At 42.7% G+C, this 15,670-nt stretch overlaps 1 protein-coding gene across 2 annotated transcripts in view; it reads left to right on the top strand.

The window, feature by feature from the left end:
* LOC111848695 (B-cell scaffold protein with ankyrin repeats) overlaps positions 1-6,124 on the top strand; it is a 46,842-nt gene extending 40,718 nt beyond the window's left edge. The window contains exons 10-16 of one of the 2 annotated variants that reach the window (XM_023820890.2): positions 1,221-1,283; positions 1,701-1,879; positions 3,186-3,249; positions 3,650-3,679; positions 4,870-4,943; positions 5,129-5,163; positions 5,726-6,124. In XM_023820890.2, coding sequence (XP_023676658.2) covers positions 1,221-1,283; positions 1,701-1,879; positions 3,186-3,249; positions 3,650-3,679; positions 4,870-4,943; positions 5,129-5,161 — 443 coding nt within the window. In that variant the 3' untranslated portion in view covers positions 5,162-5,163; positions 5,726-6,124. Of the gene's footprint in view, positions 1-1,220; positions 1,284-1,700; positions 1,880-3,185; positions 3,250-3,649; positions 3,680-4,869; positions 4,944-5,128; positions 5,164-5,725 lie in introns of those variants that run through there. The other variant, XR_002839369.2, reaches the window with a different exon arrangement.
* Positions 6,125-15,670: the final 9,546 nt, after the last annotated feature.

The raw sequence follows: 15,670 nt of genomic DNA, 5'->3' as shown, positions 1-15,670 counted from the left end.
ACTCCCTGCTTGCTCTTTTACCCTTGAGCAAAGTACTAAAACTGAATTGGTCCAGTAAATTCAGTAATGCAAAGGACACAAATAGTCCTTAATGGTCTATTGGGACAGGCCAAGCTGTTCCTTGGCTCGATCAGACACAGCAGCAATGAAATACAGAATGTCAAGAATATAAAGGTTGTTTCTCAGATTTTCATTATGTGACCTGAATGGATTCACATGTTTAGCAGTGCCCTGATTATAGTACTCTATGAGTATGGTGAAGCTATTCAGATCCATGCTTTGGAATGATAAGGAAGGGAAAGATCAAGGAGCCGATGACCTCAGCCGTCGCAGAGCCTCCCTGCCAGATTGGCTGGCTCTTTCCATACAGAAGTTGATCTCCAGTGTAGCATCTACAGCAGACCACTTCTTGCTTTTTTGTTTGCCATAATGCATTTGTATGATGACTCGGTACTTGGTTACAAAGGGGGACTGCAGGACCTGGAAGGCCTGAAGGAGGTTCAGACCCATATCAGATCGCGTTACAGGCTGGGGTCTCCACCACGTCATGGAGATATGGGGTATTCCCAGAGGCCTCCTTCGCCCGGACGATACCCCAACAAGCCATGTCCAGCAAGGTCCCAGGAATCTTGATGCATCAGAGTCCAAGATGCTAGGATCTCCAGAAAAAGAAATGGCAGTGAATTGTAGATCCTCTGACCTGAAAATGGCTCATCTCAGCACATTTGCCCAGCACATAATTCAAAGTTTATACTGTCAAGTCAATATTATTAATGTGATTCATTCACTCTCCTTTGGTTCATTTTCTCAGTTGATTGTCCAAAGATGAGCCATTTGCCCTGATTCAAGTTATATGCGTTCAGAAAGTATTCTTTTTTAAAAGGGGGGCGGGGGGAGGGGGGTGTTACTCCTCAGTAAAGTCAGTGACTGGATTTTGTTTTGTTTTTCCTTCCAGAAGGTAGTGGCTGTAATACGATTTGCTCCTTCGAAATTGAGTTTACGGTGCCATCTGGTGGAGATTTGAAGCACACAGTAATGTCCTCGGGAAAGAAAAAAAAAACTGATAACTTAACCTTGGTCTGTCACCTTTGGAGACTGTTGAAGCCTTTAGAAATTATTGTAGCAGCTACTCATGCGTGTGTTAAACGTTCCTTTCGGGAATTGCTTCCTCGAAGATATCCGTACACTGGCTTAAGCTTTGTTCTGTGCTTCTTCCGCAGTGTTCCAGAAGAAGATGTCTCAGGGGACCGTGGACACCCTTTATTCTCTACCCAGTAAACAAGGTCAGCATGAAAGCAGACTCACAGCGCGCCCAACCTGGCTGTGCACCTGAATACGGCTTGTGATGGGAGTCACACCCTGACGTACAAGCCTAGGATTGGTCGGTTTTTATAGGACATCAAATCTCTAGATAAAAGCCACACCGTGGAAAGTCTGCCTGTTGTAAACACACACACACACACACACACACGGTAGCTGACAGAGACATCAATGTGATGACATTGATCCTTAGGACAGATCGGCGATTTCCAATTTTCCCGCTTGCTTGAATCGGTTTACACGTCAAACATTTTTAGTTAAATTTAGACACACTTGGAATCACATTAGGGAATGCCAGCTAAAGTGACCAAGCCACACAAGAGCCTTCTTGCTGCAGTCTGTAGTGTTGTGACAACAGTGTTGTCTCTCGTTTCTCTTAGCCAGGGGCCGGGACATGTCCGCTACTTACGACACTTTTGCGCCCTACCAGCCGCCCGGCCTGGAGGGACTCATTGAGCTACAAGAACAGGTCAAGAAGGGCACCCTGTCTGTGGACGAAGCCTTGGAGAGGTTCAGCGACTGGCAGCAAGTCCAAAGAGGCCTGGATGAGATCCAGCAGGTGACACCTTTCCAGCATGACATTCTGACGGTCTTGCAGCTAGCAATGGAGTTTGCCGTTGTTATGGTAGCTAGGTGTAGACATGTTTGATGCCCTGAAACAAGGCGCAGTGACATTAAGGAATAAATGGATATGCAGTGCTGTGCATGAGTTGTAGGCAGCCAAAGAAAATGATGTTTAAATGATCTTCATGTTGGTGTAAAACTATGATGTTATGCCTGTCGAAGTGCGCCAGCTGAGCCACTTAAAAACCTCTGCTAAAGCCCCCCCCCCCCCCCCCTCAGGATTTGTAGCGACCGTCCAAAACACCCGTGTAGTTTTAGACTTCACCTCCAGCACACCCCGTACAGCTAATCAATATCTCATTGACCTTTTCAAACTAATTCAATGAATTGATTAAGTGAGCTAGAGGTGAAATTTAATAAATACGTGGAATGACTGAGATGCCCCTGAAAGAAGGTTTGGGAACGGATGCGGTGCTCATATAGTCATTCAACTACATATCAGTAACTTTTTTTTTTTGAGAACAGAAGAGATCCTTTCTAGTTTTTGTCGTGTTACTCTCGATATTCACAAATTCTAATGCTAAATTGTGGTTTTTCCTCTGAGCAAAAGTGCACTTACTACCTGAATAAATGGCTTTAAACATTTCTTTTGGCTGCGTAAGACTTTTGCACAGTACTGTATATGACAAAAGGGATGACACTTGATTGGACAATACTTTTGAAACTACCTAAGAACTTGTCGCTATGATGCATTTTGTCCAAACTCATTACAGTGTTAGACACTCATATCTTTTAACCCTGCAAGCTGTAGCCAATTTTGCTACCCCAGGATGCTGCACTTCCACCCCCTTGTAAAACCCCCCTCTCTTCCCCCCCATCCTCTCTCAGGTGTCGCGTCTCACCCGTTATGACACATCATTTCCCATCAGGCCTTTCAGTAGATGTCATTTCCTGTTGATAGTCTCCTTCTCTTAGACAAATTATACTCTTCTATTTTTCACTCCTTTCCTGTTTTACTTTCATTCTCAGTGCACCTCAGCTGAATTATACCCTCTTTATGCTCTAGGCTTGCACTCTCTCTATCCATCTATTTCCAACATTTTAGTATTTTTTGCCCACTCGTTTAGTGGGTTACTATGAGATTTTGGTAACTGTCGGTCCCAACAGAAGACATCTTAAGCAATGCTAACTTGGAGAGTTCCAGTGAAGTAAAATAGCTCTATGCAGCCTAGGCAGTGAAATTTATTTCTTATAATAAATGTCTAAGCCAATACTGGAATGACAACGGGAATATTTTGCAGGAGAAACTGCGGCAATTGAGAGCAAGCATTATGAACAACCGGGAGGATGATGAAAGCATCTATGGTAGGGTTGGTTGCTATGCATATGGCTGTGCACCTGAATACGGCTTGTGATGGGAGTCACACCCTGACGTACAAGCCTGGGATTGGTCGGTTTTTATAGGACATCAAATCTCTAGATAAAAGCCACACCGTGCTTTTTTTTATAAGGCTCACATGAATGGCAAGTCGATTGGTTTGGGCAAGGATAATCTCCAATCTCTGTATGTGTCGCATATTTGTATATGATCTGAAGCGGCTTTAGATCAGATCAGCAGTGAAAAATCGGCATATCGCTCAGTCCCCAGACTGGTCAAAGTTCCACTAAGCTCAGCTAATGTTGCAGAAGTAGGATTGGTATCAAAGTGACTTTGGGCTGGCGCCTGGCACCTTGGAGTTAAACCCACCTCTCTTCTCCCTGACAGATAAAATCAACATCATTCATCACACCCCAGGTGGGTCTTCTAGACGTGCTCGCCTCTGAATTCCAGGGGCGCTGAGCTTCTTGGAATGCTTTCATGTTCTTTATCAGTCTCCCAATTTTTTTTTTCTTCTGGACATTAAAAGTTACATTTCCAAGGTTGCTCTTAGAAACTGTGTATAGCTTTTGTACAGAACCTTAATGCATATGGTCTGCAGTCCACAGAGAACCTGCGTTCACCCAGAAGGGTCACATTATCCCATGAAGCAAGATTCTGCATGAGTTACTCTCCAAACAGCTCGTCATTGATGGCTGTAGTTTCTAATATGTGCATTCACTACTCGCGTCAGCAAGCCTGCAAGCCTACAGTGTAAACGGGTCAAATCTATAAGACACAGTTGCCCCCACAACTGTATAAACAAGTTTCACTCTCTTTGAGGAGGGCAGGTCATGAGAACGGAATGCAGAGTTGGGCAAAAGTTATTCTTTGGAAATACGGTGTCATTTTCTGAGGTGTCGACGAAGCAAATACCGGCAAAGCGTAACTAAAATTTCTAAAAAGTATTTTTAGACCTGTTCCTGTTTTTTTAGCTAATGAAAACTTCAGCTATGTTGACCTGGGTAGCGCAGAAATTTATGCCGTGCTGGCGGCTTTATATAATACCGTCCGTATGCTTCTTCATGTGAAAGCGTACCATTATTCTATCATCATTATATAATGTATATGCAGAAATTCACAAGGAATGATGTAAATAGCCTTTGTGCCAGGTTCATGGGTAGAGGTCTGTCACAGTCAAGCCACAGAACAGGAGGACTCACACAGACAAAGGGGAGCTGTCAGTGAAACTGCAGATGTAAAATATGCCACCTTAAATACTCAGAGAGAGTAAAATCAATTCACTAACCTAACAAACAGAACACATCGCTATGGGAACAGGCTGCCCCAGAGCCCCAATCAGCTGAAGCCACCCATTGGACACTATTTAAATACAGCAAGGTAATTAGTCCAATCAGAGTCAGCTGGGTTTCATTAAGGTGTGCTTAGGAATGGAATCACTTTCCATGGTGTTGAAAGAGATCATCGAAATTCAGCCCAGTACCATTCAGCAGTGAAATGATAAATATACATGTACCATTAAGTATTGTGCGTGCGGGATTCAGCTTCCAAGAGTCAAAATGAATTGAATTAGCCTTATGTTGCCCCATTGGGGAATCTGTCTTTAGGAGACGCGAGTGCTGGAGATCGGGGTCAGCATGTGGACACGGGATTTTACAGCAAGCCAATCAAAGGGCAGCAGGTGAGTCTGAACGTCAACCTCTGTGACCAGCTCTCAGTTTCTGGTGTCTAAAAATCACTCCATAAAAAATATCCTGTCCATCGTATGTGACCTAGATAAAGCAATAGTGTGTACTTTTTAACATTCAGTGAATTTGCATGTTAGCAGTGACCGCATCTAATAACATATTTTGCATATTTTGACAGTCTAATTTCCTTTGGAAGGCTGACAAGCGGTAAATGTGAGTAGGAGTGGTTTCTCAACTTATCATATCAGAATGTTTTATGTCTGGGATAAGCTCCAAGCTACTCTGACCAGAAAAAAACAGTTTAGAAGATGGATGGATGGATGAATGGAGGGGTGATGGATGGATGGTTGATGAACGGAGGGGTGATGGATGGATGGAGGGGTGATGGATGGATGGATGGATGATGAATGGAGGGGTGATGGATGGATGGATGATGAATGATGAATGGAGGGATGATGGATGGATGGATGATGAATGATGAATGGAGGGGTGACGGATGGATGGAGGGGTGATGGATGGATGGATGGATGGATGGATGGAGGGGTGATGAATGGATGGATGGATGGCTTCTTTACATTAGTTTGCATACCTCATGGCTTAGTCTCTGGGCCATATCCACTTTGATATTTCCATAATTTATTTCTTTGTTTCCATTATTTCTCATTGCAATTAATCAGCTTTTATTCATTTCTCCAACCATAAGTAATATTTTCATGGGATCTGTGTATGTCTGTAGCTGAGTTTCTAATAATCTTTTATTTTCTGCCTTTAACAGGTTTAAACTACTGATTGAATATGTTTACTGCCAGATTCCAGAAATTCAGTGCTGTACCGGAAAACTTACTGCTCATCTAACTGACCACAGGAATATTCAAGTTACTCAATAACTTTAGTGATTTAATAAACTTTGTTTCTTGTATTTCATTATCCATTCCATAATTTAACCTAATGAATGTTTTGTTGATTGTTTATTACCTAACACATTCAAACATAACTGATAATTGTTGATGTTTAGTGTACTGTGATTTTTCATTGGTGATCAAAATCTAATTAACACAACAAATTAAACACAATACAGACAAGCATCAGTATCAAAAGATTGCATATAATAACTTTAGTTTCTGTTTATGTTTGTTGTACTTTGATCCCATCATAAAAATGTATCTCTAGTGTATTTTTTGAGTGATTTCTGAATTATATCAAATAGGTGTTTGGATACACTTTCACATCAGAATACCACAAAAATATACCCACCAAACGTCACCAAGTATCATTTGAGCATGAACAACACAAATAAATGCATTTATTTTTGACAAAGAATTTCTGTTCAGATGTGCAAATATAAAACAGGCCAATTAAACTTAAATACATTAGGAATATAAAATGTCACGAAAAGTGAAAAGTACTGCAAGCACCACTGAGAGAATGGTCACTGCATAAAAAATAACATTGGTTGTTTTTTCATTCTTGACAATAGCTGTAACAGAATTTTTGAATATGTGCATTTTACAGCCATTGTAACCTCATGCTCAGCTATGAGCTTCAACTCTGAGATAAAGTGAATTTCCAAAGCTAAATCAATTCTTTTTTCCAGATGCGAAAGGTTACCTCAGTATTCTTCAGCACTTTACGTCCACGCTGTAGAGGTTTGGTTTTGTGAAATGTCTGAATAGATTTGTCACTCAGAATTTGATACAAACCATTGTTTATCCTGAGAAATGTATATACTTTATAAATATTTGTCTCTTGTCCTTGAAGAAATGGTAATAATTCTTTGTGGGACACAGAGAATCGTCCCTAATCTGTCCTGCAGCTGTCAGCTGGAGTTAAAACTCAGCTGCTCAAACAAGCTGCTTTATCAAATGGCAAACAGATGCTGCTACAATCTTCCATTTAAAACCTTAAACACACACAAAGAATCACTCACAAACAAACACCGAGCATCACTGCATATCTCTGCTATCAGACAATAAATATGTTCTGAATTTCTGGCAAGAAGGACAGATAGACCCTTCATTTAGGAATCTGGGAAAAGTTATTACCTCATGTTTCAAATCATAGTCTGAGATCAATATGCATAATCGTGCCAGATATTAGCATATAGGTAGTGCATTCTCAGTGTTTATTTCTTTTCTTTATTTTTGACAGAACATATTCTGATTTTCGCTCATATCTAACATATAATGACTAATAAAAGGTTAGGGCTGTTACTGCTGCCACTATTACTTTCTGAAGCCAAAATTTGAAGGCTCATGAACAGTCTCTCCATACAAGCTCAGAGGTGTTCGGTAAAGTCCACGAGAACGTTCTAGAAGGCAGGCAATGCAGCCGTTTGAAAGTGCTGATGTCAGCAGTAGAGTCTTGCAGTACGGGCTTCACTCTATCGCTTTTCACCTTATTTCATATTTAAATGACGTATTTCACATTCTGGTTTTATTTTTTGCAAATATAAACAGCAGATAATTGTCTGTACTGTATTCACCTTTTTGTTCTGTGAGCATAGCTAATAAATTTAGCATATGTCTCAAAGTACTCCTGAGAGTACTTTGAGTGTAATTAAGGAGTCAGTCAGGGCCTCTATAATTACCACTGTTCTCTCGGATTCAGTGACTTCAGTCAAGCAGCGAAATGTCATCGATGTCCAGGCAGCGAAATCTTGGCACCTATACGCCAGAAAGCATTTTCAGTGACGTGAGTTTGTCCTCTATAAAAGCTGAATACCCACCTTATCCCCTCAACCGTACAAATATCTCAGGCCAAGTGTGAATCAATACCACATTTTCTGTGGTGTTACTTTTAACTTCATGTGGAACATTGCAACAAATCAGAAATGCCTCACTTGAGAGAAATGAATAAAATATTTAATTCAAACCCATTCCTCCTCTTATGTTTATTATGCATCATAAAATAATTTCTCCTTGAAACTCCCTGAAAATTTGAAACTCCATGAAATGAGAAATTGTGTTTTGTTGATTCTTGCTGGGCACACTGCTGAAAGCTGGATGGATGGATGGATGCGCGCATAAAGTTGGACACTAGAGGGCACTGTAAGACTCCATATAGGGGTGAAACCAAATAAACATACTTCTGAGCAAGATGTTGAAGATATTTCATGGACAAAAGGAGACTCACAAGACCAGCCTTTTCCAATATGCCTGCACATCTCCTAACAACTAAATTCAGCTTTTGTGTTCGCATATATAGGAGTGCCTTCAGAGGTGCTTTTTATTATTTTACGTCAAATAGAAATCTACAGCCCAAATTGTTAGGCACACAGCACCAACTGGAAGCCCTCTACTCGCTGCTTCAAGGAAAGCCAGCTGGACACATGGCAGTGTGCCATCGACGTATCCCCACTCGCTCTCATTGTGTCTTAGAAACGAGAGCATCAAATTGGCATCTGCTGCTTTTTATTTGAACCTGTCCTCCAGACTCGAATACTCCTGCTATTACTTAATTGATCTGTTTTCTTTTGCTGCAATGAATCTCCCCCTGAAATCCAACATTAAAGTCTGCCCTTCTTATATACTGTATGTATAACGGTACTTGTCGGATGTGCTTCATCACCATTAAAGAAATGTCAGAGATGTCAAAACGATGTATTTAATTAAGTAAGAGAGGGAGGGGGTTGGATTAAAATCCCACACGCAAACAATGCGCCGGGAACTGAATCGGACACATGCGCTTCAGAGGAATCGCTAGTGAAAAGCAAACACTACTGTGGTTAATCTGGACTCAGCAGGAGCAGGCGGGGGCAGAGTTAGGAGGAGAGATTCCCCCCCACCCCCCATCCGTGTCCCCCCAACCCGACCTCCAGCATGAAACCCCCCTCCCCCCATTGCCCGGAACCTTCTCTGGCCCGGCGGGAAGATTACGAATTTCGCACAGCTGCACTCGATGTCCCTGATAAGGAATCGGGCAATTTCACAGTCGGTGGCATTCTTTCATCCCCTTAATCCGCCTGATATGTACAGTACCGACGGACCGGGCCGGCTGGAGGGCGGTGGACGGAGAGGGGGTTTGGGTTTCAGTGGAGAGGGTCTCCCACTACAGAAAGACAAATATTCTCCAGCAGAACCTTACTGTATATTTACGCACCCCCCCCTCCATACCTTGGAGGGCGCCGTTTAAGATACACCGGGCAGAAATCTGAGCATGGGAACGGCAAGTCCTAGGTGGAGTGCTTGCTTTCCTGTGGGATCGTACACTTCAGAGTAGACACCACCTGAAGGTTCTGGAAGCTCCGAGCTCCCACACGTGAACGCACCTTTCAGCTTTTCCCCCTGACTTGATCGGATTGGTATTAGGGCTCCGGGGCAACATGCTCAGGTAACCAGAAAGAATTTCCAGCAGAAACTTGATATACTTCGAGTCTTTCTGCTTGCTCTTCACATTCTGACACCCAGCCACACAGAATGAGGATATCTTAGATCTAACCTGGGAATCACATTTTTTCTTATAATTTTTCATTTTGGGGGGCATCGGATGACACGAGTGCGTCCATATGGAAAAAAAGGAGTACAGGCACCAAGGCTCAGCTGGCACAGCGGTGCGAGTCTACGGGATTTGTGCCATGGGTAACCCTTTAATCATCATCGTATTCCAGATGAAAATCCCTCGCCCCCCGAAAATATAGTTCCAGTCGCGATACCTGAGATATTTCTGAACCGGGCTGCACGTTTTACGCACATAATGCACTCTTGTGAGCCCAGGTTACGCCCAAAATATGAGCACTCTCCCAATCTCTGATTTTAAAAACTAACAATAGGCCCCTTTAATGCTTTCAAATATCTGTCACAAACCCTGGATGTGCAGAGCGGGCTGGAGGCAAAATGAGGGAATACACTCCCAACACGCCCAGCCGCGTTCAACCTCTTTTATCTCGCAAATTTAAGGCGAACAGTATTCCCAAGCTAGATCGCAACGTTGCCCTCCTTCGTGGTCAGATGTCATAATGAAAAGACACGACGCATTCCTCAGAATCGCAACATTTTAATGCAAACCACCAACGTACGCACCTGCCGGCAAACTTTGCCGTAAAATCTGCATATCAAATAAAAACTTGAAGAGTGAGGAAGCCTGGCAGTTAGTGTTTTATTTAGTTATTGCTGGCAGTCCTGTGGTCACATTAATCACCGGCTTCGGTTTGAAGGTGGACTGACAGAAGTGTTCAATGTTTATTGTAGCAGAGCCCGTTAACTTGCAAACAAGGCATATTCCAGCCCAATGCCCGTGTCTGTGGCAAGAAAACAGGTTGGGAATCACCGGTCGGAAGGATGTTTATTCAAGTGGAGCTACAAGCATTTAGCATATGATTCCTCACAAATAACTGAAGACTTTTATAAACGAATAAAGTGGCTTTTTGTCAGTGCCCCGGACAATAAGAAGGGTGCACGCTGCACCTTGTAATTACCATCGTGGTTTAATTGCCATTGTTGTGCAGCTCCTGCTCCAGTACTGCTTACACCAGTACCTGGGCATCCAGCTGCACTTATGCCTAGTCAACCCCTGTCTACTCAGGACCTGTCATATGCTATATTCCACAGTCAAGTTACTGAAAATCTTCTGCTGTTTTTAAAGAGGTGGGAAAAACAGCTAACAAATTAAAGGACGAAATTGCACGGTAAACACGAATCAGTGTGCGAATGAAGGAGGGGAATAAAATTTGCTGTGCAAACACAGCGGGCTCCGGGGCCCTGCGTGAGTCACAGAGGAGCTCTGTTCGGCCCTGAATGGGCCCCGCGAGGCGTGAGGCTCAGGGGTCGGGGGTCAGCCGCAGTGGGGTATGTCCGTCAGTCCGGCTTTTAATATTTACAGAAAGCCCTTTCAATGGGAAGTAATATTTACACAGGGGAACCGTAGGTCAGACGTCCGGAGTGTTATGAAACATGGGGGCCCACATTAGACGCGGCCGCCCGCGGAGGCCCGCAAGGTGAGATCTGAGAGCCGCCGCCTCCGAGTGCTGGAGCAATTAGATGTTTAATTGTCTTGAAATGTACAAAAGCAGCGCGGCCGTAAGCCCCCCCCCCCCCCTCCTTTCAGGTCCACCTACGACGGGCCAGGCTGGTGGTCCATCTGCACCAAAGCACAGTTAATCCTATCAGGCCGCGGACCCAGCAAGGCGTCCAACGAAATGCCCAGCAAGGGCGCAGGTCTCCTGCCGGCAAACGCCAGGTGTGCGTGAGCCGGGGAAGTCGATCGCATCCTTCTTCCAAAATTTCTCTTTTCGAACCCCCCCCCCCCCCCACGCTGGGTGGCAGGTAGTTGTTCCTGGGGCGTGTAGGGGGGGGACTCAGCCCAGCTGTCTGATCCAGGTTTACAGCAAATGTCCCTGGGGGCCCCGACTGCCCGCATGTCTGGTCCCTGATGTGGAACCTAGTCAGTCTCCTGTTTTGGAGACTTCTGGGGGAGATGAAAGCCTGGCATTTATTCGGGGGGCTCCAAGCTGTTGGAGCAGCAGGGGGTGGCTCTAGCCTGGTGACCACGGGGGCAGCAGTACGTTTCACCGGGTCAGCAAGGTCGAGTCCGCGCGGCCGTGGGGAAATGAGAACAAAGAAGCCAGACGTATTTCCATGTTAATCCACGTGGCCGGCTTGGAGGTGAGGTGGGGGGGGGGGCGACAGCGGTGGGTGTCTAAGCTGCGATTTTCGGCCATGGAAAGTCCCAGTGTACACAAAAACATTGCATCTCCTGTGAGAAACAGCATGTTTGTGAGACAGCCAACTGACATTCAGATAGAAGTATTCAAATAACGTAGTAGAAAACATCTACTTTGGGTAATAAAATTTGGACGTGGAAGATCTGGCAATAGTCTTTGCAGGCGTTTCATCATCAAATGTGTTCTCTTACGAGGCAAAATTATTCAATTTAATTTACGGCATTCGGTCCTGCTTGCAAGCAGTAAATACAGTATATAGCGAGAAAAAGAATCATTAAATAAAGGGCACTTACAGATAAAGCGGCACGTGCTAATTGCTGATGAAAAACTCGCTTTTTTCAGCCTTAATGAAACTGATGAGAATTCTGCTTTAATTGAGTCCTTTCCACCTGGCTACTCCTGTAATCAAACTCCTCATCTTAATGGACGATCCCCTGGCTTTATGATGACTCTGCTGCTTTCCTCACCGATTTGGCCATCACCATTCAAACGGTTACAATTATGCAGCTATAAGACCGTAACGTTTGCATGGAAAGTGCAAGTGATAATCTTAGGTCCACTGTTGCAAATGTTCCGGAATCTGTCAGCTGTTCCAGAATCTAATTGGCCTTACTCATTGGTATAATCACACTCTAGCTTTTAATTTCTGAAATCAATGTTCAGAGAATTTCTATACTGCTGTAAAAGCATATTCTATCACACCAGTTCATCATTACTAATGCCCCCCTAGCCTCCATAAAAGCATTAAAAAAATATATAATTTGGGCGTACACATTTACCTCAGTGACTGTCACAATGCTTACAGATACGCTTTCTAAACCCATTTTTGTAGAACAATAAAGCCATTCATTTGAATAATGTCTCGTCGCGCTGAAAACGAGGAGCTAAATAATGAATCTGCTGCTATTCAAAACTCTACGGTGAACGTCATGGTACTTTAGAAGGAAAACCGAAACGTAAAAATATATGACCACACTCGGGTATTAAAGTAGGCTTTTTGAAGATTACAACACAAATGGTGCTTGGCTAAATTAGACGTATTTCTTATTGCCTGGAATGACAGCCAAGGGTTTTATAAAAAGAACTCTCTATGGGTATGTTAATATACTTTTCCAATCTGACTGATGGCAATTCTGGCAATTTCTTGTTAATAATTCCACAAAACTAATTACTCAACTAATCAACAAACTAGCTTATGTACTATATGAAATGATGAGTTGATGAATTCATCTGACTGCAAAATTCTGCATTTTCTAGATAGAAATTTGTTACTGGTTTTTTTTCACCTACAAACAGATATGCCTACAGCAATTTTTTTTGTTAACATATTCAGTATTTTAGTAATTAGTAGTTGCTATACTAAGTAAACTATCTACATTGTCACAAATTCTATGGCATTTAAAATTTCTGCCTGTAATTGGGAAGTCTATTTATGTAGTATACGCTCTCATCTTCCCAATATGTTGCCGAGCAGCTGTCTGTTTTACATGTTCCAGCCTGAACTCAGACATCACAGCACCGATACACCATTTGTCAGAGTAATGGCTTCTTTTCTTTCTAACCCTTGATTGTTGATATCAGTGGATGGGCGTTTTCCTGCCGGTGGCTTTCGCTGTCAGACGGTCTGTCCGAGTGAATGACGAACGTCTGAACTCGACGGTGCGGAGTTCCGCACGGCACACTACTGGGTCCCCTGCAATTCCTGCTACGTCTTTTGACCCGCAGGGATTTCATTACCAAACGTCGCATTTCTTACAGTTCCTATGCTCCATATGTCAGAAGACGTGCCTTCTCAGACTGAATGTGAATGGCTGTTGGGATAATGATACCTCAATATACAGTATGCCTTTAATATTACAACTGACAAAAACTCTTATACCTGAAACATTTTTAAGTGGCGTTCTTTTCTCTCCAGTACATAGCCAAGGCCAGAAACACATTCTTATAAATAACGCAAAAAAAGTTGTGCCATGCATTTATTACCCTGACATGAGAGTATCGCTACACGCTGTTAGCTGACTACCCAGACTCTTCCCTAATGTGTCTTCATCTGCTACACAATGCAGAAGCGTGAGAACAACCTATGCAAACGTATCAGCCCGGTACTTACCTGCATACAATGACTGCCTGTCGTACATTTTAAAGCTTTAAATGGACTTACACTGTTTGTGAAGAAAGCGGTTGTTTCTGCCAGCCTAGCATCGCATGTGATGGCCATTGCTGGCTGTTTCCCACCTTGTTTTGATGTTTATTGTCACAGGTGAGATATATGTCACATCTTCCTGATGTGACATATACCCCCTATCACACATCTTTTTTTAATGTTGTCATGGTTAGAAAGTGATATTCCCTACCGCACCATGTTATAAGACCCTCTAAATCATGACTTCTTAACTGTTCATAATAAGGTCCATTTACATCATTAGCAAGTAGCACACTGCACTTTAACACAAATATATATATTCTATTCTATGATATTGCACACTGTATAGATATTGCCTATAATTGTAATGTTATTAGGATATATTTTTTTCTATATATTTTCATTACTTTTAGTCTTACCCTTTTCATATTTATCTTTAATTTTCTAAACTTTACTGCACAGTCTCAGGACCGAATCATCGCACATTTCACTACACATTGTACTTGTATAACTGTGTACATGACAAATAAAGAATCTTGAGTATTGAATGTTAAACGTAAACAAACTGCCAATTCCACTGCCTTTCCTGTAAGCCAATTCCACTGCCTTTCCTTCCTGACATACTGGGTCATCTACGCCAGAACAAACTGTCAACTGGACCCAAACCACCAACAGTGTCCAGATGACGTGACCCTTAACCTCAGCGGTCATCTGTAATATTTTTTTACGTTGCTTTGGTCACTCCCCTTTCATCCGTGGTCCTGAATTGCATAATCAGTTGGAAGATAGAAGGATGGCTTTAAACTTTTTTAAAGACATTATTTTTCAAAAGTGCTGCTTGATCACCTTATTTGAAAAGGTACCGGAATCACGTTCACCTTTTCCAATATTGGCTTTTTGGGTTTTTGTGTTTTGATTCCCTTTGGAAAAATAACCATAAATCAATATGACAGACTTTCACATGACAATACTCTGCACATTACAGAACTTGATTGACTAGGACATAATTAAATTCTGGTTTATTTCTGCTTCAAGGTCCATGCAGGCCATAACTATTCTGTGGCATATAGAAAATAGAACCAGCCATCCCTTAAATGCCCATAAAAAACTGCTGAGTAAGTAATGATACAGACTGCCTATCTATGAAATCCCCGTTTCCTCTGACATTTCAGGTGTATTAAATATACCCTGAGTGAGAAGGTCATCCCACCCAAAATGAACCAGCCTCTTCTATTGACCAATTAATGATAAACCTTCCAGAATAGGGCATACAATTCAGAGAGAAGGAACATTTTCCAGTATTCCCAGATCACAAAATGTGAATCCTTCCCATTAGCAAAGTGCTATCATCTCATTAAATCATTCAGCATCTGCAGTGGGCCCGGCAGACATTGCACCCCCTAGCTGTGAGTCTAAACACTGTCCACCGATTCTTCAGTTCATACTGTAGATACATCTTTCCTTTTCTGATGGAATTGTGGCTTCTACTGAGAAAGTAACATAGACCAGGGACTATAGGGTTAATCTCTCAGGGAACTTTGCAGATGGTAGACAGACAACTGCACTCAAGCCTTTTACACAGTGCATCCGATTGTGCTCAGACATCGCCGGCTACTGCTTCAGGTCTGTGTTTCTTTTTGCATAACATTAGAAGGTTCCCGTAACAAAGGAGATGATTGTCTTAGCACACAGGTCCACTAATGGTCTTCACTGCATGGCCAAGGGCTTATGTGCACAACCAACTTGTAAATCGGGGAAATCGGGTCTTTCCAAATCCACGGCGCTGTCTACAGTTTGCTAAAAATGCTTCTTTTCATTGTTTCTCATTGTGTTCTGGATTCTATGTGATCGGATGCTCACAAACGTTTTAAAATTATTATAGTCCACCCACAAATGCAGACACATGTTCCTTCATCACG

The sequence above is a fragment of the Paramormyrops kingsleyae genome, chromosome 12 (assembly GCF_048594095.1).
Source record: "Paramormyrops kingsleyae isolate MSU_618 chromosome 12, PKINGS_0.4, whole genome shotgun sequence".
NCBI lineage: Eukaryota > Metazoa > Chordata > Actinopteri > Osteoglossiformes > Mormyridae > Paramormyrops > Paramormyrops kingsleyae.
Note: the sequence above shows the minus strand (reverse complement) of the source record. Positions and strands in the feature narration are given on the sequence as shown.